The 26,681-nt window shown below is 39.6% G+C and overlaps 15 protein-coding genes across 15 annotated transcripts; 11 read left to right on the forward strand and 4 right to left on the reverse strand.

Moving 5' to 3' along the window:
• Positions 1-754: 754 nt before the first annotated feature.
• POP1 (ribonuclease P/MRP protein subunit POP1) lies at positions 755-3,367 on the reverse strand (the record flags this gene model as incomplete). Its single annotated transcript, XM_018367545.1, has 1 exon — positions 755-3,367. One exon carries the CDS (start codon positions 3,365-3,367, stop codon positions 755-757), a length of 2,613 nt encoding a protein of 870 aa, XP_018219669.1.
• Positions 3,368-4,096: 729 nt separating this feature from the next.
• ADE12 (adenylosuccinate synthase) lies at positions 4,097-5,398 on the forward strand (the record flags this gene model as incomplete). Its single annotated transcript, XM_018367546.1, has 1 exon — positions 4,097-5,398. One exon carries the CDS (start codon positions 4,097-4,099, stop codon positions 5,396-5,398), a length of 1,302 nt encoding a protein of 433 aa, XP_018219670.1.
• Positions 5,399-5,662: 264 nt separating this feature from the next.
• On the reverse strand, positions 5,663-7,330 carry ALG9 (dolichyl-P-Man:Man(6)GlcNAc(2)-PP-dolichol alpha-1,2-mannosyltransferase; the record flags this gene model as incomplete). Its single annotated transcript, XM_018367547.1, has 1 exon — positions 5,663-7,330. One exon carries the CDS (start codon positions 7,328-7,330, stop codon positions 5,663-5,665), a length of 1,668 nt encoding a protein of 555 aa, XP_018219671.1.
• Positions 7,331-7,886: 556 nt separating this feature from the next.
• MGS1 (ssDNA-dependent ATPase MGS1) lies at positions 7,887-9,647 on the forward strand (the record flags this gene model as incomplete). Its single annotated transcript, XM_018367548.1, has 1 exon — positions 7,887-9,647. The coding sequence occupies one exon, from the start codon at positions 7,887-7,889 to the stop codon at positions 9,645-9,647; it is 1,761 nt and encodes a 586-aa protein (XP_018219672.1).
• A 350-nt stretch (positions 9,648-9,997) lies between these two features.
• On the forward strand, positions 9,998-10,975 carry PPN2 (putative serine/threonine-protein phosphatase; the record flags this gene model as incomplete). Its single annotated transcript, XM_018367549.1, has 1 exon — positions 9,998-10,975. The coding sequence occupies one exon, from the start codon at positions 9,998-10,000 to the stop codon at positions 10,973-10,975; it is 978 nt and encodes a 325-aa protein (XP_018219673.1).
• Positions 10,976-11,350: 375 nt separating this feature from the next.
• RAP1 (DNA-binding transcription factor RAP1) lies at positions 11,351-13,840 on the forward strand (the record flags this gene model as incomplete). The annotated part of the gene is made up of 1 exon (XM_018367550.1): positions 11,351-13,840. The coding sequence occupies one exon, from the start codon at positions 11,351-11,353 to the stop codon at positions 13,838-13,840; it is 2,490 nt and encodes an 829-aa protein (XP_018219674.1).
• A 346-nt stretch (positions 13,841-14,186) lies between these two features.
• Positions 14,187-15,155, forward strand: IES2 (Ies2p; the record flags this gene model as incomplete). Its single annotated transcript, XM_018367551.1, has 1 exon — positions 14,187-15,155. One exon carries the CDS (start codon positions 14,187-14,189, stop codon positions 15,153-15,155), a length of 969 nt encoding a protein of 322 aa, XP_018219675.1.
• Positions 15,156-15,387: 232 nt separating this feature from the next.
• Positions 15,388-15,978, forward strand: PEX17 (Pex17p; the record flags this gene model as incomplete). The annotated part of the gene is made up of 1 exon (XM_018367552.1): positions 15,388-15,978. The coding sequence occupies one exon, from the start codon at positions 15,388-15,390 to the stop codon at positions 15,976-15,978; it is 591 nt and encodes a 196-aa protein (XP_018219676.1).
• Positions 15,979-16,249: 271 nt separating this feature from the next.
• On the reverse strand, positions 16,250-16,894 carry RRG9 (mitochondrial ribosome assembly protein RRG9; the record flags this gene model as incomplete). The annotated part of the gene is made up of 1 exon (XM_018367553.1): positions 16,250-16,894. One exon carries the CDS (start codon positions 16,892-16,894, stop codon positions 16,250-16,252), a length of 645 nt encoding a protein of 214 aa, XP_018219677.1.
• A 361-nt stretch (positions 16,895-17,255) lies between these two features.
• VID27 (Vid27p) lies at positions 17,256-19,601 on the forward strand (the record flags this gene model as incomplete). Its single annotated transcript, XM_018367554.1, has 1 exon — positions 17,256-19,601. One exon carries the CDS (start codon positions 17,256-17,258, stop codon positions 19,599-19,601), a length of 2,346 nt encoding a protein of 781 aa, XP_018219678.1.
• A 256-nt stretch (positions 19,602-19,857) lies between these two features.
• On the reverse strand, positions 19,858-20,112 carry MRX7 (Mrx7p; the record flags this gene model as incomplete). The annotated part of the gene is made up of 1 exon (XM_018367555.1): positions 19,858-20,112. One exon carries the CDS (start codon positions 20,110-20,112, stop codon positions 19,858-19,860), a length of 255 nt encoding a protein of 84 aa, XP_018219679.1.
• Positions 20,113-20,705: 593 nt separating this feature from the next.
• MER1 (Mer1p) lies at positions 20,706-21,533 on the forward strand (the record flags this gene model as incomplete). The annotated part of the gene is made up of 1 exon (XM_018367556.1): positions 20,706-21,533. One exon carries the CDS (start codon positions 20,706-20,708, stop codon positions 21,531-21,533), a length of 828 nt encoding a protein of 275 aa, XP_018219680.1.
• A 291-nt stretch (positions 21,534-21,824) lies between these two features.
• On the forward strand, positions 21,825-23,666 carry SSB2 (Hsp70 family ATPase SSB2; the record flags this gene model as incomplete). Its single annotated transcript, XM_018367557.1, has 1 exon — positions 21,825-23,666. The coding sequence occupies one exon, from the start codon at positions 21,825-21,827 to the stop codon at positions 23,664-23,666; it is 1,842 nt and encodes a 613-aa protein (XP_018219681.1).
• A 617-nt stretch (positions 23,667-24,283) lies between these two features.
• DI49_4536 (uncharacterized protein) lies at positions 24,284-24,949 on the forward strand (the record flags this gene model as incomplete). Its single annotated transcript, XM_018367558.1, has 1 exon — positions 24,284-24,949. The coding sequence occupies one exon, from the start codon at positions 24,284-24,286 to the stop codon at positions 24,947-24,949; it is 666 nt and encodes a 221-aa protein (XP_018219682.1).
• Positions 24,950-25,300: 351 nt separating this feature from the next.
• Positions 25,301-26,596, forward strand: RIO2 (protein kinase RIO2; the record flags this gene model as incomplete). Its single annotated transcript, XM_018367559.1, has 1 exon — positions 25,301-26,596. One exon carries the CDS (start codon positions 25,301-25,303, stop codon positions 26,594-26,596), a length of 1,296 nt encoding a protein of 431 aa, XP_018219683.1.
• Positions 26,597-26,681: the final 85 nt, after the last annotated feature.

The following is a 26,681-nucleotide window of genomic DNA, read 5'->3' on the forward strand; positions in this document are numbered from 1 at the left end:
TCAGCCATCGAAAAGATTAAACGGTGCACTAGAGGAAGTACACTATAAGAATATCTCAACAACACTCTCTTCTAAAAGGCCCCAACTCCCCTAACACCAATTTGAATTTGGTGTCAAACTTCTCCAGGCAGAAGAAACAAAGGGCCTCAAAAACCAATTGGACCCTGCGATTCCCGAAGAAACCACAGGGATAATCGATGATTGAAACAAGGGAACGGAAACGTCAGCAAACACGCCTTCCGCAATGTATGTGTATGTGACCAAGGAGTTTGCATCAATTAATTCAGTGAATTATTAATAATTCAAAGATAAATGTTTAACATCCTTCTACCATTGGAAGCGCATGTTTGATCAGTAGGACTTCTTGATCTCCTCTGATATCTTAAGGTAAGTATGAGGATTTTAAAGAAAATTTCAAGAAAAAAAAAGCTTTTAAACTAAATACACCATGGGAGGTGTGATTGAATATTCGGGACTTCTTCTTGGTATTTATACCTTTTTCACAAGAGGTAAAAGTGCATGCGCGAGAAGAAAAAAAATGCAAGAAAAAAAAGTTCAAATAACGGGTAATCCAGTGCTACATATGGGACAGGGTCGTTACAACTCTTTAATAGGCAATTAATGTTTTAACGTAGACCATCATATTACTATGGTATTTTGAGACCATTGATCGGGCTATTGAAAAATGTTACTATTATTTATACTTGTCTGCGGATTGACATACTTGAGCGTTTGTGTATATAATGACATTTTCTCATACAGATATTTCCGACCATTTTGCTAATCTATAGATATTGGTCCCCACGTTTCTAATGAGAACATATCGAGCAGACTGTTGGATGGCAGAATGGTGGTCTATGAATCCAATCCCCATACCGTTTCCAGAGTTCAAATGGTACGTGCCGCTGGTGATAAATCCAATCAAGTCATGTACTTCTGGTAGCGGAATCTCTAGATCGTGATCTTTTCTTCCATTGGAACGATAGACTCCCTCAGCCACCTGCATCCAATGATCTAAGTGCTCTTCTGAAATTCGATATATTCTAGCGTTGTCCTTGGGATGGCCTCGTTCCAAGAATCTGCAAGATATGGCAATCGTACAACGCGGCTGGATTGATAGATCTAATGAAGAAGTGTTGGAGTTAATTGTTTTAGGAGGTGTTTGACATTTTGAAAGTTTACATAACGTTATGGGTACGTTCTCCTCGACTGGCAATGGTTCAGCTTTTACCTTAGTTTCATAGTCCTTGTGAAATTCTAAAACATCATTCAGACAGTTAATAATTCTTATTCCTTGATCGCCAAATTGACCAGTCTTCTTACTATCCATCAACTTCAAGTCCTTATCATCACACTGTAAATAGTCTAGTCCGTTTTTCAAGATCTGTAAAAATCGCCAATCTGAGCTGAAAAAATCRCCGATCTCACCCTTGTATGCAGGGAGTTGAGTGTGATGTATATCCTTAACCCTTTCAAAGTTGATTTTTTTCCCCTTTGGCTTCCTATCCCACTTTGTTTTTGAGGCTTCTCTTTTATAAAAAGAATTTTCTACATAACCTAACTGTGTGAATGGATAATCATCTGGAAAATAGAGTTGTTCGTTTTCGTACTGAATTTGTTGGAACTGCCTTAGACCAATGTGATAAACTCTCGGTATCCTGTTCAGTTGGTGCCATAGTGGTAGTAGCCAAAACCATGGCAGCATGACGATCCAATCGCTTGTCTTGGGCCTTCTCATTATAACTAGCGGGATGGAGGGATCACTATTCTCCTTAAACGGGATCGTTGTTTTGTTAATGTGGTTTGGTGTAGTGGCCAACAGTTCGGAACGTCTTGCAGAAATTTCTTTTAGAGTGTTTTGATTGTTGTATGATCGTGTACGTGAGTCTGGGTCACATAATTGCTTTAAAACAGAATTTATTTCACTTTGAGGGTAGTTTACCTGTAATGATAAAATGTCATCAGAGCTATATGTCTTCCTCTGGGAATCATTTAATTTTTTTGGGGCAGCCAAATGGCGTGGATCAATGGCTTCAAATGCAAATGTACATCTCTGTGGCAAAATTGCATGGTCAGTTATCTTTGATGTATCTTTAAATTGCTCGAAGGATGTGCAGTGCTTGGTGCTTCTTAAGCAGGAAGCTAAAGATTCTAAAGCTTTGGCTCCCTTTAAAGTTATACTAGCCAGTGAGTATCGACAATCTTGAATAGTTAACTTACCAATGTATTGTATAAAGATTTCAAAGACCTGCGTGAAAATTGAAGGATGTAATCTTAAAACCACAGTATCGTCTTGAATCCAGAATATATCACATGGTCCCAGTGGCCTGGGGGAGTTTTCACTGAAACTGTAAATCAGCCCTTGAAACAAGGTTTGAGATCGGCGGTATTTGTTTAAGCTTGCTCTTCCACTAGTTAGTTTACCAATGATTGACTTCAAAAACTCACCTTTAGTGTCGCTATTGCTATCTCTAACAACAATTGTACCGATATGACTTGAATCAAGACATAAAGCACCATCAGAGGCGCAAGTGTCACCACCCAATCTGTGAGTCAATTTGAAACATTTTTGGGTAGGGGCCCATGGCACTTGGTACCCCCATCTTTTTATCATATGAGACCTTTTAGCATTCCAAATGTGAGTGGGTAGCCAAGCAAAATGCTTTTGTCTCTTCGTGTATTTGATTCTACCCTTTGGAGTGGATGCCAATTCATTAAGGCCGGTAGTATCATAACTTCCCATACGATTATTGAGTCTTATTATATTCGAATTCGGATTTGATGATTCTTTGATCATACGTTTTAGTGATTTAATCTTTTGTCTCACATGGCACTTTGATGAAGTGATATCTAATGGCATGCCAAGCTTCATAGAAGTAGATTTACTAGCCAATCGTAGTAGTTTTATGGACATCTTAGCTCGATACAATTGTTTCGCGTTCAAGCCATGAGTTTTCCTAGAGGAGGCCGAAGAGTTCTTCAAAGTTTGCTGCTGATCACTCTTACGCATTTCTCTTAAAGCCCTATTACGCATTCTTTTCGGGATCCTACGGACATTATGAGAGGCTGTCCTACGACGCAGTTTACGGGGCAGTGCTTGGAATATTCTCGTTGAGCTTGCACCTTTGGAATTGTGCATGGCCAACTGCAGCTGGTTAACCTCGAATTGTCGAGAGTTCATGAATTGGTCCACCTTTAGCTTACCGCCCGACTCACTCAAATCACTTGGTGATGCGTGTTTTGAGGAAGAAGCCGCCACTGCTTCTGCTCTAATAGACCTAGCATTTCTTATACGATTTCTCTTTAATAACTGATTTTTGTTTAGCGGTTTCTTTCCACCACTCTGTTTAGGGAGTCTTTCACTCATCGGTCGTTATAATTCAATTCAATTTGCGTCGTGATGGTAGACCTTAACGTATCGTACAGGGGAATTTCAATTTTAAGAAAAAGCTGCTACCCTTTCGAATATCTCATCGATTCCAGGGCAGCTCTTCCATTTTTTCGTGCTACAGGCCGTAACCACATTAAAAAGTTTTCAACATATGTTACCCGTTCCCACTCACTTTTTAATCACGTGATATCACGTGATTATACCTATCGTGACAAAAGGGTCAATTTTGTTTTTATTTCGGCGGAGTCAGGAGTAATTTACTGTGCAAGCAATTAATAAATCTACAAATTTTAAGGAATCAGCAATTACCGCAACCCCAGATAATCGGATAATGAATACTCCTATCCACCAATCTCGTGACCAGCCCGTCGAGAAAGTCAAGTCACACCCAATGCTGTCCCTGGAAAACAAAAGTAGAAAAAAATTGTATTTAAATGTCTTGAAAATCTGGGTTTTTATGTTCATCGATCTTGATCTTTTTCTTTGAGTGACATATTAACAAAGTAAATAATAATAAGTAACCACTATTTTTAAAATGTAATTTCTTTTTCTTATTGGCCATTTTTTTTTTGATTTTTATCTTATTTCTTGTTTTGCCTTATATAAGAAACGATTGTAATTCTCATTTCAACCGTGTAATATCAAACTTTGTTGAACAAACGAAGAAAAGTTGTAGTATTTGAACAAAAAGTATATTGAACAAAGATGGTTAACGTTGTATTAGGCTCCCAATGGGGTGATGAAGGTAAAGGAAAATTGGTCGATTTACTGGTTGGTAAATATGACATTGTAGCTCGTTGTGCAGGGGGTAACAATGCTGGTCATACCATTGTTGTAGATGGTGTTAAGTATGATTTCCATATGTTACCATCTGGTTTAGTCAACCCACACTGTCAAAATTTATTGGGTAATGGTGTCGTTATCCATGTTCCATCATTTTTTAAGGAATTGGAGACCTTGGAGGCTAAAGGTTTGAAAGATGCAAGAGGTAGATTATTCGTTTCTTCTAGAGCTCATTTGGTCTTTGACTTCCATCAAGTAACTGACAAATTAAGAGAGTTGGAATTATCAGGCCGTTCCAAAGATGGTAAAAATATTGGTACTACAGGTAAAGGTATTGGTCCAACTTACTCTACAAAGGCTTCGAGATCAGGTTTAAGAGTTCACCATTTAGTTAACGATCAACCAGGTGCCTGGGATGAGTTTGTTGTCAGGTATAAAAGATTACTGGAAACAAGAAGACAAAGATATGGTGATTTCGAATACGATTTCGATGCTAAATTAGCTGAATACAAGAAATTAAGAGAGCAATTGAAGCCATTCGTTGTCGACTCCGTTGTTTTCATGCATAAGGCCATTGAAGCAAAGAAAAAGATACTGGTCGAAGGTGCTAATGCTTTGATGTTGGATATCGATTTCGGTACTTATCCTTATGTGACTTCCTCGAGTACTGGTATTGGTGGTGTTCTTACAGGGTTAGGTATTCCTCCACGTACCATTGATGAAATTTACGGTGTCGTTAAAGCCTACACAACCAGAGTTGGTGAAGGTCCATTTCCAACAGAACAATTGAATGAAGACGGGGAAAAATTACAGACGATCGGCGCTGAATTCGGTGTCACCACTGGTCGTAAGCGTCGTTGTGGTTGGTTAGATTTAGTCGTCTTGAAATACTCTACTCTGATCAACGGTTACACAAGTTTGAACATCACTAAATTAGACGTTCTAGATACCTTCAAAGAAATTCCTGTAGGTATTTCGTATTCTATCCAAGGTAAAAAGTTAGATTTATTCCCTGAAGATTTGAATATTTTAGGTAAGGTTGAGGTTGAATATGTAACTTTACCAGGTTGGGACCAAGACATCACCAAAATTACAAAATATGAAGAGTTGCCTGAAAATGCAAAGAGTTATTTGAAATATATTGAAGATTTTGTTGGCGTTCCTGTTGAATGGGTTGGAACTGGTCCAGCAAGAGAAAGTATGTTGCATAAAGATATCAAATAGAGTGTTAAGGCTCAACGACACGCTTCCGCTTGAAATCTTTACACATTTTTTATAGTTTTATATATACGAAACATGAATTAATCTTGACATTTATCAAAAGTCTTTAATGTGTAAAAAAAGGGAGAACAATGGACAAACATAATTTTTATAGATGCATAAAAATATATGTATATAAGAAAAGTATCGAAATTATCGATAAAAAACCCCTTAGAGGTGTATAGTAAACAGCCTGGCTTTGTTAATTGTTCGATGATACATATTCAATCAGTTGATAGTTTCGGTTGGTTTTTCAAACAAACAATAATCAATGTAACGAACACCATAGACTTGATTCCACTGTTTTGGTAAAACTGTTTGCATAATTTGGTTGATGAATTCTGGTACATAATACGCCCTGCCTAAAATCTTAGAATTTTCTGCATCAATGAATGCAGCACATGCTAGTTTATTCCAGTTGTCTGTAAGATGTAATGGGTTGAAAACATCTTTGGTTAAGTCTATTGGTGCTACAATGTCAACAAAATAATCACATTTAGCAAGAGGCCATTCCTTGCCAACATCGTAAATGTTTTTATTGTTCATTCCCTTTGGCACGGATCTAATCTTTTTGAAAATAGAGCCCTTTTCTGGGAAATCACCAGGCAAAAGACCATCGAACCCAGATTTAACAAATTTTAGCCTATGGTTATCTGGCAAAAGGAAGGAATTTGGAAAGTGATACCATTCACGGCCAGTACATACGTTCACTACTGGTGATTTTACGCCACCTTGATTGAGGGAAGAGAGCTGTTCATAAACGGCTAAGGGAGCTGTATAATTATTAACCAAGGCGACAATACGTGACATGCCTTGAAGTGCAACGATCAATAATACTGATAGTCTTATTCCCTTCTTCAAAACAGTTTTCTTATTGAAAAAACTTAAAAATTTGTAGAAAGCTATACTTGCACTCAAAGTTATCAAACCGTAAACTGGATAAAGAAATCTTTCTTCTTTGTGAGGCTGTTGAATAAAGATCGCAATCCATGCGAATAAGGAAGCCCATAATGGCCATAACCTTAAATGGAAAATTCCTAGGATAGCTAAAAGTAAAACGGGCAATGGGAAATTCAAAATCAAATTTAATGGATAGTAGTACCATGGTTCAACACCGAAAATATTCGGACCGGCTTCTTCACTTGCATTAATGACATTATAAAATAAGATGTTCCATGACACAGGAGCAAGCTTTCCGTAAAAGATAGTATCAGTAGCAATGACAGCGAAGGCAGTTAATGAAAAAATTAAACTACAATCGAAGGCTGTTCTAATGGTAGAAATTATTCTATGATGGAAAAGGTAATGTAAGCATAAAGGGACACTCAAGACTAAGACAAACGGCCAACCAAGTATACTGGCCAAGAAGTTGTATGCTAAACTTTTTGTAAAATTCGAAGCAGAACCGGTCGATAGATAGCGCAAAGAGTGTGTAGTGGCACTTACATACAACAACATGGCAACAGCAGATGGCAACAATTCGACAGATGCATGGAACCAACCTGGATTAAATAATTGGAAAATAATCCAGGTGTTCGCAATCTGCAATGCCAAAGTGCTTGCAATTTCACGGTGCAATTTGAATTCCACGATGAAACTAAAAAAGCCTAAACATGCCCTTGTAATAAAAAAGTTCCAGTGGCTTTCCAGTTCAGTAAATTTATCTATAGGATAAAGAATACCATAAAAAGGTAAAAGGAACGCCCATGATCTAATAGAGTATTCGGGAGAGTATTCCCAGGTTTGCTTGCCAAATCCACGTACCAACAAATTCAGTGGTTCCCAATAATTGAATGTTTCATCACAATCTGAAATCAGGGAAAACGTGGGTTGAATATATACTCTTGTTACAAACAACAGTAGCAACAAACTAATGGATACCGCCTTGCAATTCATCGTTCCCTTATATTTGTGCGTTGAGGTGAGAAAGAGTCAATCCAAAACAGTTAGGACTTGAGAACGTTAATCAATACTGATGGCAGAAAGGGTATAAAAACGCTATATTCAAATGTTTAAAGGCACCACTATATGCTTACTAGGAGTAATTTTAGCTTATGTTGACAACACTTGGCGTTGCACAACAGCTCTCATCAAAATTCAATATTGCGTAACGGACTTATTGTTTCGTTTTCTTAGGTAACATAATCCGGGTCGCCCGTCATAGATAATAAAAGTAGGTATATTGGGCAATTATACACGACAAGTATGGGCTTTTAATTCAAGGGATGATTAGTCGTTTAGGTGCGTGATAAACTCTAGCTTTCATCCTATCAATAGCTTAGTTCAACTTACCCTTTTTTGGAAATCTGAACATCCGTTGCTTAGCTTCTAGCAAAACAACACGCGTTGTTTACAGAGAACGTGTTTCAAGTCATCGAAAGGTTAGTAAGCTAGCCACGTTAAGCGGAGCACGCTAAACAAGTGAAAACTATCAGAGGGGCCAGCAGTCTCGATGAATAATAAAAAGACATCAGTAGAACAGCTCATCTCATGCCCTATCTGCTCCAAAAGGGTATTCTTTTCTCAAATCAATTCACATCTTGATACATGTGGCAAAGAAAAGTCAAAATCTGCCAGTAGGCCACAAACTGTGTCAAGTCTTTTGGCAGGTCCGAAAAAGAGGAAACAAAGCTGTACCGAGAAAGTTATAGATCTTGATAAGGACGATGATGAAGCTGTAGCTGTTGTAAAGAATGAGTACGAGAGCATTGAGAATGTTGAAAGCGAAAACAAAAGATTCAAGACAGCACAATCTACAGAACTAGGGACGACAATAGTGAGTCCAACCCTTAATAAAAATCAACAGTATCAGAACGACTATGAAATCAGATGGCTGCAAAAAATAAGCCATTTACCATTGAGTGAAAAACTAAGGCCGAAAGAGTTACGAGAATACGTTGGACAGCAGCATATTCTCTCTCATGAGAATGGTACGCTATACAAATACATAAAACAAGGTACGATTCCATCTATGATACTCTGGGGTCCTCCGGGTGTTGGAAAGACATCGTTAGCTAGACTACTGACGAAGACCGCAACAACTAGTAATAGTGAATCGAAAGCTGGTTCCAAATATTTTATGATTGAAACAAGTGCTACAAAAGCAAACACGCAAGAATTAAGAGGTATATTTGAAAAATCGAAAAAGGAATTTCAATTGACTAAGAGAAGAACTGTACTCTTTATTGATGAAATTCATAGATTCAATAAAGTTCAACAGGACTTATTATTGCCACATGTAGAGAACGGTGATATTGTTTTGATTGGTGCAACGACAGAAAATCCGAGTTTTCAGTTAAATAATGCACTGATTAGTAGATGCTTGATTTTTGTCTTGGAAAAGTTGAATGTCAATGAGCTTTGTATTGTCCTATCGAGGGGTATTGCGTTATTGAATAAATGCAGGAAACAGATTTGGAACGTTGACCGTCCTTTAAAACTATCTAGAAGCATATCGGAATATGTGGTAGATTTGTCTGTGGGTGATACAAGAAGGGCACTAAACATGTTAGAAATGATCGAAGTTTCTACAAGGGAACGTAAATCGGACAATGAAGAATTATCCATCGATGATATACGAGACATAATCAAGAATAACAGCAGCAATGGGTTGAATACCTATTATGATCCAAAGGGCGATAACCACTATGATACGATCTCGGCGTTTCATAAAGCCATCAGAGGAGGGGATGAAAACGCTTCTTTATATTATTTAGCAAGAATGCTGCAAGGCGGAGAAGATCCATTGTATATTGCCAGAAGGATGATTCGAATAGCTTCTGAAGATATCGGACCACGGGATAACTCATTATTGCCTTTGGCTGTCGCAGCGCATGATGCAGTGATGAAAGTTGGTTTACCTGAAGCAGACCTTGCTCTAGCACAGTGTTGTGTTGCTTTGGCCAGAGCACCCAAGTCAGTGGAACTCTACAGGGCTTGGAAAAAGCTCAAGGCCATGATGAACGAAAACATGTATAGTTTGGCGAGCAGTGAAATACCGATGCACATTAGGAATGCGCCAACTAAATTGATGGAGGAGTTAGGATATCATAAAGGTTACAAATACAATCCCGATTACATCAGTGGCATAGTCCAGCAAGAATACTTTCCTGACGAAGTCCTTGAGAAATGTCCAAATAAGGATGATTTGAAGTTTCTGGATGGTAAACACTTGGGAGATAAAAAAGACCCAGATTTGAAAGAGACCAAATAGAAGTATCCACGTACATTTCTGTACATTTACCAATGTGACATCTATATCGACATCATACTTTTGACCGGATAGCGCTTTTGTTTACTCATTTCTACTTTTTGGGGGGTGCTGCTGGCACGTTTTTGTGCAGCATGAGCTGTATAACCTATAAAGTATATAATAAAGGCTTGTACCTTTTTTTTCAGCGCTGGGAAAGTCCCGCGGACGCATCTAGGGGCATGTTATGAAAATGAGAGCTTATAGGAATCTTTATAAGAAGAGCACATTATCCTCGGAACAATTAATCTTTTCCTCAACCCTCACTGTTGGCTAAATAAGAGATAGATCTGGACAATTTGACGTGCGTGAATATGGATAGCAAACGCAAAAAACAGGCCATTACGGGTAGCACAGTATTGATTTTTTTAGTTGCATGCTGTCTTTATACATTATATATCTTAAAATTCGAGAATCCTAATGTAATCCCACCAGCTCTTTTGCTGCCCACCATTAGTACCTTGAAGAAAATTGAGAATGTGATTGACCCCGACCAACGATACGTATTCGTTGGTGATATTCATGGCAATTACGACGAATTCATGGAACTCATCGATGACAAGATTGGAGGGCTGGATGATACGACGATGGTATTACTGGGCGATTTCATCCACAAAGGTCCGGACTCAGACAAGGTGGTCTCGTACATTTTAAGTCATAAGAACCAAATAAAATGTGTTCTAGGTAACCACGAAATATTGGTTATGATGGCCTATTTGAACCCAGACTTCCTAAAGTGGGGAGGGAGCCCCAAATTTATGACACCATTAACGTTCAGTACCGAGGACAAGTTCATACCACAAGACATCTCGAAGATTAGCGAGGCGCACGCTCAATTGGCCCACTCGCTTGGCTTTTCCAAATTGAGCCAGCTGGCTGAACACTGCTCAGTGGCTTTCGAACTGGACTTAGGACTTACTGGCGAGAAACTGTTTGGAGCACACGCAGGGATGCTACCGGGAGACTTCATGAAGCCCCACCAAATCCCCAGCGTGGGCTCTCTCTCGAACATGAAGTTCGTCGATAAGAAACATTGGTCAAGAACATCACGTGAAAAGGAAAATGATGATTACGTCAGGTGGTTCAAATTGTGGGACAAGTACGGAGACCATTTCAGCAATGCTAAAGTATTCTACGGGCACGACGCCTCCATGGGATTGAACCTACGCGAGCAGACCAAGGGCCTCGACACTGCCTGTATAAAGGACCACTTGCTTTCATCCATGGAAGTGAAGTACGATAGAAAGAAGGGGCAGTACGACTATAAACTAATTCAAGTCAAGTGCTCCTAGGTAAAAAAGGAAAAACGAATACATAAAAATACATTATTTATAGAACTTATATGTAAAAGAAAGACATTGCCATTATTATTATTATTAATATTAATATGAATATTAATAATATTATGTAATTTGCATGGCCTGCTGGCGGTGAGAGCGCTACCCGGCCGCGCGTCCTTTTTGAAGCTCTCAAAAGTGGACGAAAAACGAAAACAAAATCGAAAACCGTTTATCGCAAGTGTTTCTCCAACACCCAACATCCAGCACCTAAACACCATCAACACGTTAAGAACAAAACAAACCCATAGCCCTAAAGGTGGTAAACACGAACTGCTGAAGACGCATCCGCACCACACAAGACAAGAATTACGCACCGTTTATCTCACAATGTCCAGCCCAGATGATTTCGAAACTGCACCAGCTGAGTTTGTTGATGCTTTGGATCCGAGCATGGTCGCCGCTGATAATGATCCTACCCCAATCTCTGCGCCATCGGATTCTGCCGCTGATGTGAAAACTAGTCAAGACGTAGAGAACACTGCGGCTATCGAGGATAAAGCTACCGAGACGGAGGGCCAGGTAGAGAGAGAGGAGAAGGTCGGTGATACCACTGAAACTGTTTTGGCGACCGCCACATCTGCTGTTGTTGATGCCGCCGGTGCCGATATTCCAGAAACGACAACTTCGGCTGCTGCTGACGTTGATGCTGACGTTGATGCTGAAGCTGACGTTGATGCTGATGCTGCTGCTACAGACGAGAAGAAGGAACAAGAAAATGCCCCTCCTCTGCTGCACATGAAGTTCTACCTCAATCGTGACGCGGATGCGCATGATTCTTTAAATGACGTAGATCAATTGGCGCGTCTGATCAAGGCAAATGGTGGTGAAGTATTGGACACCAGGCCAAGAGAATCAAAGGAGAACGTTTTCATTGTATCCCCTTACAATCATACCAACCTACCAACGGTGACCCCAACCTATATCAAGGCCTGTTGTCAAAGCAACTCGTTGCTAAACATGGAAAATTACTTGGTCCCTTACGATAACTTTAGAGAAGTCGTCGATAGCAGGTTACAGGACGAGCCCCAGTCTAGTGGCAGAACCGACAGTAACAGCAACGATCCTACTGTGCCCAAAACTGAAAGAGTCTCTGAAAATGCTGAAAATTCCGCCGAAGAATCAAGCAAGGGCAAGGTAATGGTGGACGCGGAGCAACAGGCTAGGCTGCAAGAACAAGCACAATTACTTCGCCAACACGTAAGTAGTAGCACATCAATGGGAGGCGACGGTAATAGTGACTTGGTTCAAATCGAACAGCCTCAGACAGACGCCTCGAATAATAATAATGTTGACGATGGAGACAACGATTTAGCGACACAAGATAACAATGTACAGGGAGATGATGAGGGCAGTGCATCCTTCCAAGCACAAAGACCCATGATGTCAAGAGGCACTTTGCCCTCTCACAACAAAGCTTCTTTTACTGACGAAGAAGACGAGTTTATTTTGGATGTTGTGAGGAAAAATCCAACCAGACGTACTACTCATACCCTCTATGATGAGATATCTCATTATGTGCCCAATCACACAGGAAATTCCATTAGACATAGGTTTAGGGTCTATCTTTCGAAAAGGTTGGAGTATGTTTACGAGGTTGACAAATTTGGTAAATTGGTTAGAGATGACGACGGCAATCTAATCAAGACTAAGGTTTTGCCACCATCAATCAAAAGGAAATTCTCCGCAGATGAAGATTATACTTTGGCAATTGCAGTGAAAAAGCAGTTTTATCGTGATTTGTTTCAAATAGACCCTGATACAGGAAGATCACTAATCACAGATGAAGACACGCCCACCGCTATTGCAAGAAGGAATATGACAATGGACCCAAATCACGTTCCAGGAAATGAACCCAATTTTGCAGCTTACAGGACACAAAGCCGTAGAGGGCCCATAGCACGAGAATTTTTCAAGCATTTTGCTGAAGAGCACGCGACTCACACTGAGAATGCTTGGAGAGACAGATTCAGAAAATTTTTACTTGCTTATGGTATCGATGATTATATTAGCTATTATGAAGCTGAAAAGGCTCAAAATAGAGAACCTGAGCCAATGAAGAACTTAACCAATAGACCCAAGAGGCCAGGCGTGCCCACCCCTGGCAACTATAACTCTGCAGCCAAAAGAGCAAGGACTTATGGCACTCAAAGAAATGCTCAGCCTACAGCCAATGCTGCTTCCGCCAATGCTGCTGCCGCTGCCGCTGCCGCTGCTTCCAATTCTTATGCTATACCAGAAAACGAACTACTAGATGAAGATACCATGAATTTCATTTCTAGTCTGAAAAACGATTTATCTAACATTTCAAACAGTCTGCCCTTTGAGTATCCACATGAAATTGCAGAGGCAATTAGAAGTGACTTTTCGAATGAAGATATATATGATAACATCGATCCCGATACAATAAGCTTCCCACCCAAAATCGCAACTACCGACCTTTTCTTGCCGTTATTTTTCCATTTCGGTAATACAAGACAGTTCATGGACAAGCTTCACGATGTTATCTCAGGAGATTATGAACCTTCGCAGGCTGAAAAGTTAGTACAGGATCTTTGCGATGAAACCGGTATACGTAAAAATTTCAGCACAAGCATATTGACTTGTTTATCCGGAGACTTGATGGTCTTTCCCCGTTATTTCTTAAACATGTTCAAAGATAACGTCAATCCGCCGCCTCATGTCCCGGGTATTTGGACGCATGAAGATGATGAATCACTAAAATCGAACGATCAAGAACAATTAAGAAAACTGGTTAAAAAACATGGTACTGGCAGAATGGAAATGAGGAAAAGATTTTTTGAGAAGGACCTCTTATAACCGAAGATTTTTCCTCGTTGTCATCTTCTATTTTTGTATATTATTTCTGTATCATCTACTTGCGTTTCGTACTTCACTTTTCAATTCAGAATGTATTTTAGGTTAACTTTTGTGTATTTTATTGTTTTAAAATTCTTCGTTCAAATTGTCTTATATCCAAACCTTTATTCGATTCTTTTCCTCGAAATGATGTTAAGCGGAGCCTAGCCTATTGAACATTATTGGTAAAAAAGAAACAATGAATGGAAAAGTAAAAAGTATAAAACAGGAAGAAAGCTTCTCATTTTTAACGTGCTTCCTTCTCTGACGATAGAAGCACTTACCAAGGAAATAGCTAGAACGCACAATGGACAGCGAAGCAAGTGATATAGACATAGAAATATCTGACAGTATCTCTGTTGGAGGTGAAGAATATATAGAGGACGATGATGAATATACAGAAGATTTTGACGATCGGATAGTTGCAAGTAAATCATCTAAACGTGCAGCACGTAAAAGAGAACCAAAAGGGGTAAGAGCGTCGAAACGGATCAGGGACAAAGAACTCACTGACGAGGTTGATGAGGAATTTGACGAGGATGAGGAAGTGCTAAGCCCTTCCAAGAAACGTCATTTACACACCAGGTCAATGGATAAAAGAAAGGTTGGTACTGCTGTGTTTGAAAGTTCTGATATTGAGGATACTAAAACCAATGACGACGTAATGGATGAAAGCAATACAGAAGAAGAAGAGGAAGGTTTAGAAGAAGTGCTAAATGGAGATGAAGATAAGGAGATTGCTGAGAAAGGTGAAGACATAGATTACAATCAAAGTGGCAACGAGCCAAAAAAGGAAGAACAAGACATGGGATCTGGAGACTATGAAGATAACGAGGTCAATATTAGCAAGGAATCAGACGAAATGGAGTCTGTTATGAACGGTAATGGAAATGAAGAGGACGAAGAAGTTGAGGCGACCAAGGAAAGCACAACAGACTCTACTAGGAGTACTACAACTCGAAGTAAGATGTTGATGGATTTATTGGAGGATGGTGGCTCTAAAAAGAAGTTAACAGATGAAGAGATTCAATTAAGAAGAGCTGAAAATGCTCGTAAACGGAAGAACCTGAGTGAGAAGAGATTAGAAGAAGAGAAGCAAGACACAATAAATAAGCTCTTGAAGAAAAGGGCCGGTAAATCTAGAAGTCATCTGCCGAACGAGGATGATAAAAATGATGGCTCCTCAAGTTTTGTAAAGCCGCGTAGGCCTTATAATAGCGACGGTATGACAAGAATTTTAAGGAATTACAAGGAAGATGTATTTTGTATCTTTTAGTAGCAAGATCTGCAAAAATACGTGCAGTTGTTACACGGTATTCGATGTATAACGTTCAAATTGAAATTTTTTTTATTTTAGTAACTTTTATTTAGGTTCGGTGTTAAAGTATCATCCGCGTTTTCAAGTGAAACCATAACGGAACAGGAAAGGTGAACCAACTTAAAGAATTACCGTCATTGAAAACCGCTGAACAATAGATAGCAACAACGTATTAAGTATAAAGGAATTCATGAAAGGATATCCTGGGCACATTGATTGGCCTTCCAATGCAAACATCAAAAGGATGGAGAAGATAAACCCGACTTTGAAGACTATTAAGACCTTACTATACAATGGAGGATTAATTTATGCGTTCTTGTACTCTGTTGTCGTCATGTTCGTCGAACCGATACTGCAAAAGCAGTATTTGCAAAGACACGATTTATCTTTATCGACTTTATTGCATTTGAGGAGATGCATCGCACAACTACAAAAAAAGCTAACGAAGACTCCGGTATCTGCGCTAGGGTACAATGAACATGATAAATATATGGAGAGGTCCACGCAGACGTCAGATGATAATATTATACAGGAGGATAATAGCCATTGGCCAGAAATAAATGTTCAATTGCAAAGCGTGAAGCAGGAATTACAATACTTTAACAAATTTTCAGGCCAAACATCTGAAACCATAGAAGATTTTGTATTCCAAACTAAAATGGTGACTGATCAAGTTCAAGTAACGGATAATTCTCAAATTTTCTCAAATAAGTCAAGAGATATTATTCAGGGTATTCGGGAGATGAAAGGTTGGTTTGTTAATGGTCAAGTGCCAAGGTAATGTCAAAAATTGATGAAATAGCAGGATATTAAAAATGAATGCGGATGCATCCTTCCAGTCAATGAGTGCCGAACCGCAACTCCTCGGTACATTGTAATTAAGATAAAACTAGGAGGTGGTACACAGGAAGCCCATTTTGCTGTACAACGGCTTGAAGTCTTTATGAACAATGGTTCGAATAATATTGTTACATGCTTAGTATTATATATATATATATATGTCTTTATGTACAAGAGGGTTCAATAATACTGTATAAGGTACCTCGAAACTCTTACTGTCTTGAGGATAAATGCTTTAAAAGGTACAGCTTGTTGGTGTTTTTCTTTTCAGGTCTATCATTATTATGTTTAAAATTTCTAGTAGTGTGGACATTTTTTGCTATTAGTTCAGATGCGTTTGGATTGGAACTAACAATAAGTTTTTTGCCACTTATGATCTGGTGGGATGGAAAGTCAGCGCCCTCATTTTTGTCATACATTTCTTTTATTCTCTCTCCTCTCCTCTTCCATCTCTCGTGTGCGTTTTTATTCTCGTCATCACTACGCTTCCAATTAGACTTCAAAATTCTTCTAACGGCTTCAGGAGAAATCTTGAACCGCTCCGCAAAATCAGATGCTGTCATCTCGGGAAAGTTTGATTTCAATAGCCTCAAAGCCTCCATTTGCTCCTGAGATATCTTTTTTGATGGGTTCCATCTTTGGCCTTGAATTTTTTTCCTGACTGCCATTTTCTGTTTCTTCCACTCAGGTATCTCCTTATCGCCATCTCGCACTTTTTCTTCAAATTCCTTGTTGGATAAACTCGATTTATTGATCAACTTGACAATTGCCTTGAATGATGTTCCCTTATTCTCATTGAGCAGTGAGCCGCAGCGCAGGCAATGAAAGGAACGACATGCCATTCGCAGAATATTCATGCCAATTGCAAACCAGGTGATATAGATGGAAAGCAAAGGGATGTAAAAATACTTTATCGAAAATTGAAAAGTAATATGAAAGACTGTATTATTGGCACATTTCACTGGGACTTTTTCATATTCAATGAATATTTTTAACGTCAAATATCAATCAATGTTAAAGATTGCATTTGATCATTATGTACGTTTGTGGGGCATGTTTAGTATTTTTAGTAATCATTTTAAAGTAGGAAGGTCCCTTAAAGGTTGCCACTGGAGAAGCATATAACAACCAAACAAACCTTTCAGAGTTGCTGGATTGAGAAACAAGTGACCCCAGCTTTCCTACACTTGCCGTGTTTAACATTATTTTTAACATCCAATGAACATTTTGAAGAAGTTTATGGATTCCGGGAACAGGCCAGAGCTCATTACCATACCTTCAGGGCAGTTTAATCTTTTGAGGTCAAAGAGTTCACCTAAAGCTGCTTTAGAATGTATCTACAATAATTCTATTCTAAGTGTTCGCAAAGTTGGCAGGTTTGATTACGAATTGGCTGTTTATAGGGTAGAAGATGATAATGAAGCTGGTACAGGAGATGAGTCTGAGAATTTTGAGGATGACAGTATCAGTGTTTTATCCACACAATCTAAAAAAAAGGAAGAGGAGTGGAGCTTTGAAATAACGGATAAAATTATGTTTCACAAGACCTGGGATGAACAAGGAAACATAGCGCTCGTATGGGAGAATTTGGTTGGTGATGAGCAAGATGAAAAGGTTCAATTTGTTGTTGCTACTGATGTTTCGATGTCTGATGTGGAGCAATTTATACAAACTGTTTACCGGTGTCAATATGAAGTAAGATATAAAAAATCCTCTTTCACTGCTTCAGCAGATGACTTGAAGCAGATAGAACACAAATCGGCAAGTCTATTTGTTCAAGATGAGGATGGGACAGACTCAAGTTCAGACGATTTTCAAGATGCTAATGACTTATATTTTGAACAAAAAGAAGACCATGACTTACTGGCAAGAACCCCTTCTCCATTGAGGAGGGTACCTGAAGGAAAAAATCTGTGCTTAATCATGTCTGGTTTATACGTTTATGATCCGATTCAAGAAATGTTTGTTTTACAGGATCCTGCGGTTAAAGTAGCGATTATCGACACTGGGAAATACGAGTTTTGGCTGGCTATAGAAGGTAAAGATACCCGTCTGGGCACCCAAGTTGCTCCGAATATCAACCCTACCTTTGAACTGGCAACAGATGCATTTCTTTTCAATTATACACTACAAAATATTACTCTGTCCTACATGTTGAAGTTCAAGAACTTGGATAAATGTATTCAATTCAGATCTGTTTGGGTAGAATGTCTGTGGATGTCTTTGAACAAAGAAACCTGGAAGGATCTTCCTGATAGGGAGAGAGATTATATTTTAGATTCATCGTCTGTACCATTGGAAAAGCAGTTTGATGATATTTTACACTTGGGTGAGAGTCCTAACGAAAAAAGGAACGAAGAATCAAGTGAAAGTGAAAGTGAAAGTGAAGACGAAGTGGACGGAAAAGAGCACTCCAAAAGAATTGTTTCCTCTGAAGCCTTTGAAGAACCAAAACGTGCAACTTCAAAGGGTAATAGCTCCTTAACAATTGCTTTCAGAAATAATAGATCGTATGTTACAAGAGACAACAAAATTGGTGTATTCAAAACAGATGATGATGATGATTTATTAGAATTTGTTACTGCCATCAAAAATGTTTCTGATTTGGGCGGTAAAAGTATTGATCCTCATAATCCAATGCTGTATATGGAAGATCGTAACCTGATCCTAACTGACGGTCAGAATGAAAATAGGCTCTACAAGATGGATATAGAAAGAGGAAAGGTGGTAGAAGAATGGACTACAGGTGACAAGAATGTTGTTCAATACGGTCCGGCCAAGAAATTCGACCAAATGACACCAGAACAGACAATTGTGGGTGTTTCACAAAAAGGCGTTTTCAAAATAGATCCTAGAATTAGTGGAAAGAATAAAATAGTCGCCGATCAGTCCAAAGACTATGTCGGGAAGTATAACTTTAGTTCCATCGGAACCACAGAGGGTGGTTATATCGCCATCGGCTCAGAAAAGGGTGATATAAAACTGTATGATAGGTTGGGTATTAGAGCAAAGACCGCTATACCTTCACTCAGCCAAGCGGTTAAGTATATCACTATATCAGCTGATGGCAAATGGTTGTTAGCGACTTGCGAGAGTTCTTTGCTTTTAATGGATCTAGAAATCAAGGAGGGCAAAAATGCTGGTAACATTGGATTCTTGAAGTCATTCCCAGCAAGTGAAAATGTCAAAACGTATGTTCTGAAAATACGACCAGAACATTCAGCATCCATATTGACATACACAAAGAAACCCATTAGCTTTACGAAGGCTTCCTTTAACACCGGTATAGGCCAAAGGGAACAAACGATTGTTACCTCGACAGGCCCATATGCAATTTCTTGGTCGTTAAAAGCTATTCTCGAACAAGATGGTAGTAGAAATTATCCATACAGAATTCGTAGATACAACGGCGACGTCGTTGCTGATAATTTCGAATTTGGTTCGGATAAAAAGGTGATAGTTGCTTTGAAAGATGACGTTTCTTTATCGAAAGTGAAATCCTTCAAACAGCCGAGCAAGGGTGTCTTGATGCCAAATTCCTCTCTCCAAGATTTTTATGGCTGATTTTTTCTTTTTCAAATTCTCAAAGCTCTACTTTGAGTGTAATATATAGTGTTTTCTTTTTTTAGATTGGTATGTAATATATATAGTTTCGAATATATAATAATTGTCTTTAATAATTAATAATAGACAGAATGCTAATAACCACGTTGTAATTCTTTTCAAAATCCGTAGTTTTTCGTTTTTAGAGAGTCCGTTTTGAATTGCATACTTTCTCCCTGTTTTATATGACTGTTACATTGGCCGGACATCAAGTTGGTCATTTAAAGCGGTCGCTTAGTTTCCTTCTGAATCCGAAGGTAGATCTCATTTCATCCCAAAATAGAAGACGAAGAGCTTTAAATTTCTGTGTTTGTGTCGGCTTGTAAAGATATTGAGAAGCGGTTGGCTGATCGGTGAAGGGATCTTCCTTAATACCATTCACTTTCCTATATACCTTTCGTACAAACCTGTGGAAACCTGGACTACTCAACAGTTTATAGTAAAACCATTCTTCTAAACTTCTGGGAGGCATACTTGAACTGGTTTGACGAGCATAACCTTGCTGCTAAAATGCCTTCTTGATTTACCCATTTATATCGTTTCAATTTCCGTATTAGTTATTTTTGAAGTATTAGATTTTTTCATTTTTTGGACTCTATCCGAAATCTTTCCAAAATTCATAATTTCCTAACTAAACACAAAGCATTCATAAGGTCTGCACTATCTATACTCTATCAATTTACAAATAACATTATGCCCTTTTCCCACTTACGTGTTTGGGGAATCTTTTATCATTATCTACACATATTCTCCCGACACTACCGTAACTAGAATACGTTCACGTGGTGGCCAGAAATGGCTAGAATCCACAAGTGCCAGGAAAAAAAAATATGTTTCCGGTGACAGCAAGCAACGTACCGTTCTGTAAAGTTGAACACACTGAAGCTTGATCCAGCTTTAACATTTAAAACGCGTGGTATTTATTGCGGAAGATTACCGGCCCGCCGCTAAATGGGAAGACCGCATTTTAGCCGCCGACGATGGGAACAAAGAAACGAATTTAGACCACGTTGAGTGCGTGGCAAAACTATTCTAAAAGAGCAGGGATAAGAGTACGAATCAAAAATGCCCGTCAGAACAGGTAGTGATCACAACATGATTCAGCCACCCAATTTTGATGCGAGCTCGATGAAAATATTGGAGGAGCTCCAGGAAGGGAGGCAATTAACGAATACACAGCATTTTCCAGCACGCACATTATATATAAAATTGGCTCTTGATTATTCTTTCTTTAGGGACAATTTATTGAAATTTCGTGCTCACCTGCATGAAATAAAAGTATTCATAAGAATAAGCTTCGATATCATGTATATTGTGTGCAAGATGGAAAAGGAACTTCTAAGTCTAGTTTATAGTAATGGAATAGTCGATATATGCCTGCCGAGATTTATCTTAAGGGAGGAATTGAAGATTTTTGAAAGCTGCTTTTACACTCATCATGACAACCGCTTGCGTATTCTCCAAGAGGAGTTTTCTCAGCTATTTAAAAAAATCAAAGTCAAAGCTTCCATTCTTTGTTTTAGCATTGAGGAGATGTCCATGACAAATCAGGAAGCACTACCTCAAAGCTCGAGATTATTTGAACTTCTAAAATGTAATAACACAATGCAGAGAGAAGAACTGCAACGGAGAGATTTCATACTCACCAAAGAGGTAAAGTTGAGCAAGACGCAAGTCACCTTCCTGATTGGAAGTAGGGGAACAAGAATAGAAACCTTGAGAAAAGAATCAGGTGCCACCATAAAAATAATACCAATTAGCGAGAAAATGACCATGCAGGAAAGGTTTCATCCTGAAACCGTCCAACAAACCATACTAGTTTCGGGTGATCTGTACTCAGTTGCACTAGCCATTACCAATATTGAATCCGCATTGTTTGCTATAGGACTATAGATGAGAATGACAATGTCGTATGCCACAGTGAGTTTATGACGTATCAGTGGCCCTTTCTGGTAAGGCCACCTTAAGTGCACATCACTCACGACGGAAAAAGAAACGTTGACTTTTTTTCATGTTTTTTTTTTGAGCGACGCAGAGATGAGATAAAAATTTTTTTCCGGCTGCCATCTTCAATAGTATTTTTTTGTCAATCTGACCTACTTTTTCTTACATTTGCTCAGTTCGCACTCTCAATTTATTAATTTTTCTTTTTGAAGAAACCAAGAACCAATAAACTCATCAACAATGGCTGAAGGTGTTTTCCAAGGTGCTATCGGTATCGATTTAGGTACAACCTACTCCTGTGTTGCTACTTACGAATCTTCCGTTGAAATTATTGCCAACGAACAAGGTAACAGAGTCACCCCATCTTTCGTTGCTTTCACTCCAGAAGAAAGATTGATCGGTGATGCTGCCAAGAATCAAGCTGCTTTGAACCCAAGAAACACTGTCTTCGATGCTAAGCGTTTGATTGGTAGAAGATTCGACGACGAATCTGTCCAAAAGGATATGAAGACTTGGCCATTCAAGGTTATCGACGTTGAAGGTAACCCAGTCATTGAAGTCCAATACTTGGAAGAAACTAAGACTTTCTCCCCACAAGAAATTTCCGCCATGGTCTTGACCAAGATGAAGGAAATTGCTGAAGCTAAGATTGGTAAGAAGGTTGAAAAGGCCGTCATTACCGTCCCAGCCTACTTTAACGATGCTCAAAGACAAGCTACTAAGGATGCTGGTTCCATTTCTGGTTTGAACGTTTTGCGTATCATTAACGAACCTACTGCCGCTGCTATTGCTTACGGTCTAGGTGCTGGTAAGTCCGAAAAGGAAAGACATGTTATGATTTTCGATTTGGGTGGTGGTACTTTCGATGTTTCCTTGTTGCACATTGCTGGTGGTGTCTACACTGTTAAATCTACCTCCGGTAACACTCATTTGGGTGGTCAAGATTTCGACACCAACTTGTTGGAACACTTCAAGGCCGAATTCAAGAAGAAGACCGGTTTGGACATCTCCGAAGACGCTAGAGCTTTGAGAAGATTGAGAACTGCTGCTGAAAGAGCTAAGAGAACTTTGTCTTCTGTCACTCAAACCACCGTTGAAGTCGACTCTTTGTTCGATGGTGAAGATTTCGAATCCTCTTTGACTAGAGCTAGATTCGAAGACTTGAACGCCCCAATGTTCAAGTCTACTTTGGAACCTGTTGAACAAGTTTTGAAGGATGCTAAGATTGCTAAGTCTCAAATCGACGAAGTTGTCTTGGTTGGTGGTTCCACCAGAATTCCAAAGGTCCAAAAGTTGTTATCTGACTTCTTTGACGGTAAGCAATTGGAAAAATCTATTAACCCAGATGAAGCTGTTGCTTACGGTGCTGCTGTTCAAGGTGCTATCTTGACCGGTCAATCCACTTCCGATGAAACCAAGGACTTGTTGTTGTTGGATGTTGCTCCATTATCCCTAGGTGTTGGTATGCAAGGTGACATKTTCGGTATCGTTGTCCCAAGAAACACCACYGTTCCAACCATCAAGAGAAGAACTTTCACYACYKKCGGTGACAACCAAACCACCGTGCAATTCCCAGTCTACCAAGGTGAACGTGTTAACTGTAAAGAAAACACTTTGTTGGGTGAATTCGACCTAAGAGGTATCCCAATGATGCCAGCTGGTGAACCAGTCTTGGAAGCTATCTTCGAAGTTGATGCCAACGGTATCTTGAAGGTTACTGCCGTCGAAAAGTCCACTGGTAAGTCTTCTAACATTACCATCTCCAACGCTGTCGGTAGATTATCTTCTGATGAAATTGAAAAGATGGTCAACCAAGCCGAAGAATTCAAGGCTGCTGATGAAGCTTTCGCCAAGAAGCACGAAGCCAGACAAAGATTGGAATCTTACGTTGCTTCCATCGAACAAAACGTCACTGACCCAATCTTGTCYTCCAAGTTGAAGAGAGGCTCCAAGTCCAAGATCGAAGCCGCYTTATCYGAYGCYATGGCCGCTTTGCAAATCGAAGACGCTTCTACTGATGAATTGAGAAAGGCTGAAGTTGGTTTGAAGAGAGTTGTCACCAAGGCCATGTCTTCTCGTTAAGATGCCATTCTGGTTAAGGTTATACTTATATATATTTATCATCTTTTTAATGTCTTAGCTTTTGTATCTTAGATGAAGTTTTAGTTCTGTATATCACAATCAAGATATCATACAATCATAAAAAGTAATTGTATTCTCAATCTTTTCTCGTAGCAACAACTTCTTGGCACACCTTTTTCAGGACGTCCCATCAACGGAACCAGCTTACAAATCTCCTAAGACTAAAACCAAGTAGCCCGCCATCCAGCACGTGGAGAAACAATTCCACTGACTGCACAACGCTGCACAAGACTGCACACTGCGGCGACTCTCAGTCCGTCTTCCAAGCAGCACGAAACGACCGTGTACGAATTCCATTTTTGAACTCGGTTTTGGCCCGCATTCTCCATCTGTGCGCCAAGTGATAATGAGCGGAGGGGCGTAAAGCGTGGGCTTCTACGTGGTTAATTCGGACACCCGCACAGCACAGCCCATCTCAGAAAAGGGGCTGCTAAGCTGGCGTTGGTGGAAAACTCAACCTAGGTGGTGGTTTATAAAGAAGAGCGCGATCTGCTAGACTGGTTTCTCAATGGTCTTCCGAGAAGCGGATCAAACGCGAATCTAATCAAACAAGCAAGATGTCAGCAAACGAATTCTACTCCAGCGGTACACAAGGACAATACAATCAGCCAAACAACCAAGGAAGATCTGGAGGCTCTTATGACAACAACAACAACAACAACAATAACAACGGAAATGAGTACAGTGGCGATAATGCTAATCCTAACGGAGAACGTGGTCTGTTCTCTACCCTTGTAGGCGGCGGTGCCGGTGCGTATGCTGGGTCGAAGGTCTCAAGCAACCATTCCAAGCTAAGTGGTGCACTGGGCGCACTAGGTGGTGCGTTCCTAGCGAACAAGATATCTGATGAGCACAAGCAGCACAATCAGCAGGAGCAATATGGCCAGCAAGGTAACTCTAATTACGGCGGATCCAATCATCACCAGCAACACAATAACAATGGCGGTTTTGGCGGTCGCGAAGAAGGTCAAGGTTTCAGAAGAGAAGGAGGCCAAGGCTTCGAGAGAGGTGACCAACAGCGTTACGGGGGTCCAGGTCCTCAAGGCCCACAAGGATTCGGAGGCCCAGGTACACAGGATTTCGGTGGCCCAGGTCCTCAAGGTTTCGGTGGTCCAGGTCCACAAAGTTTCGGCGGGCCAGGCGGCCAAGGCTTTGGTGGTCCAAACTCGCAAGAATTTGGAGGCCAAAATCACCAAGGATTCAATGGCGGCTCACGCTGGTGAACCGTTAACTGTTAAATGAGATATATATTATTTCTTAACTAGCTAAGCACTTTCAAAACTACATAAAATATACATGAACAGCAATATATGTTTTTTGCGCTCGTATCACATGAGAAACTCAAAATATGGGAAAAAGAAATGTGAAAAAATTAACTAAAATTTTGGCGATGAGGTCCTCTAACCGTGGAGGAATGTGGTAATTGTTATGTATTATCTTCATAAGGTGTAAAAGGCTGTCCACAGAAACTTCAAGAACGAAGAATTACCTAGCGTCACCGTGTTTGTTTCTATTTGAATTTCGCCCTTAACCCATTCATACTCTTCGATCTACTTTTTCCAACTAAACCAAAAATGAAATTGGATACATCTCATATGAGATATTTGACGACGGATGACTTTCGTGTCCTACAAGCCGTCGAACAAGGCTCTAAAAGTCATGAAGTTGTCCCAACTCTCATGATTCACCAGATCTCAGGAATGAGGTCACAATCGGGTACAAACAGGGCCATCAGTGATTTGGCCAAGCTAAGCTTAATCTCCAAAATGAGAAATATCAAATACGACGGTTATAGGCTAACGTACAACGGTATCGATTACTTGGCCTTGAAAACAATGCTGAACAGGAATACTGTTTATTCCGTCGGTAACACGATTGGTGTTGGTAAGGAATCTGACATTTATAAAGTTAGTGATAAGGACGGGAATCCGAGAGTGATAAAGATTCACAGATTGGGTAGAACCTCCTTCCATACTGTCAGGAACAATAGAGATTACTTGAGGAAATCTAATCAAGGTGCGAACTGGATGCATCTTTCGCGCTTAGCCGCTAATAAAGAATATCAGTTTATGTCAATGCTATATTCAAAAGGATTCAAAATCCCTGAACCATTCGATAATTCTCGCCACATTGTTGTGATGGAGCTGATCAATGGTTTCCCAATGAGAAGATTAAGAAAACATAAAAATATACCCAAACTTTATAGCGATCTAATGTGTTTTATTGTTCAGCTAGGTAATAGTGGGCTCATTCATTGTGATTTCAACGAGTTCAATGTTATGATTAAAGATGAATTGGAAGACGAAAATGACTGTGGGTTTGTGGTTATTGATTTCCCACAATGTGTATCTATTCAACACCAAGACGCCGACTACTATTTTCAAAGAGACGTTGATTGTATTCGCCGTTTTTTCAAAAAGAAATTGAAGTATGAACCAAAACCAGACTCATCAATGCTCGATACAGACGGTTTCGGAGATGGTTACAAATACGCCTATCCCGAATTTAAAAGAGATATCAGAAGAACCGACAATTTGGATGAGTTAGTTCAGGCTTCCGGATTTAGCAAGAAACATCCAGGTGATAGGAGTTTAGAAGATGCAGTTGAAAGCATGAGGAACGCTGCTTATAACTCAGATGACGAAGCAGAAGTAGAGGACGAAGTAGATGCAGAAGCAGAAGGCGAGGAGGATGAGGGTGATGATTCAGAGGAGGAGGAGGAATATTATGATTCCGAATCTGGTGATGACAGTTCTGATGATGATAGCGGAGATTCGCAAGAAGAAGAAAATGAACGTATTATAGAGGCGCTTTCTAGCGGTGTTGGAAACCTGAAAATGGATAAATTAGGAAACTATTTACTAGAATAGATTAAGTAGCTGTAAGTAACCAATCATCGAAAAATAACTAAACTAGTCACTTGTAGATATCATTTTTTGAAGATAATTATTCATT

Source organism: Saccharomyces eubayanus, chromosome XIV, assembly GCF_001298625.1.
Source record: "Saccharomyces eubayanus strain FM1318 chromosome XIV, whole genome shotgun sequence".
In the NCBI taxonomy this organism is placed as follows: Eukaryota; Fungi; Ascomycota; class Saccharomycetes; order Saccharomycetales; family Saccharomycetaceae; genus Saccharomyces; species Saccharomyces eubayanus.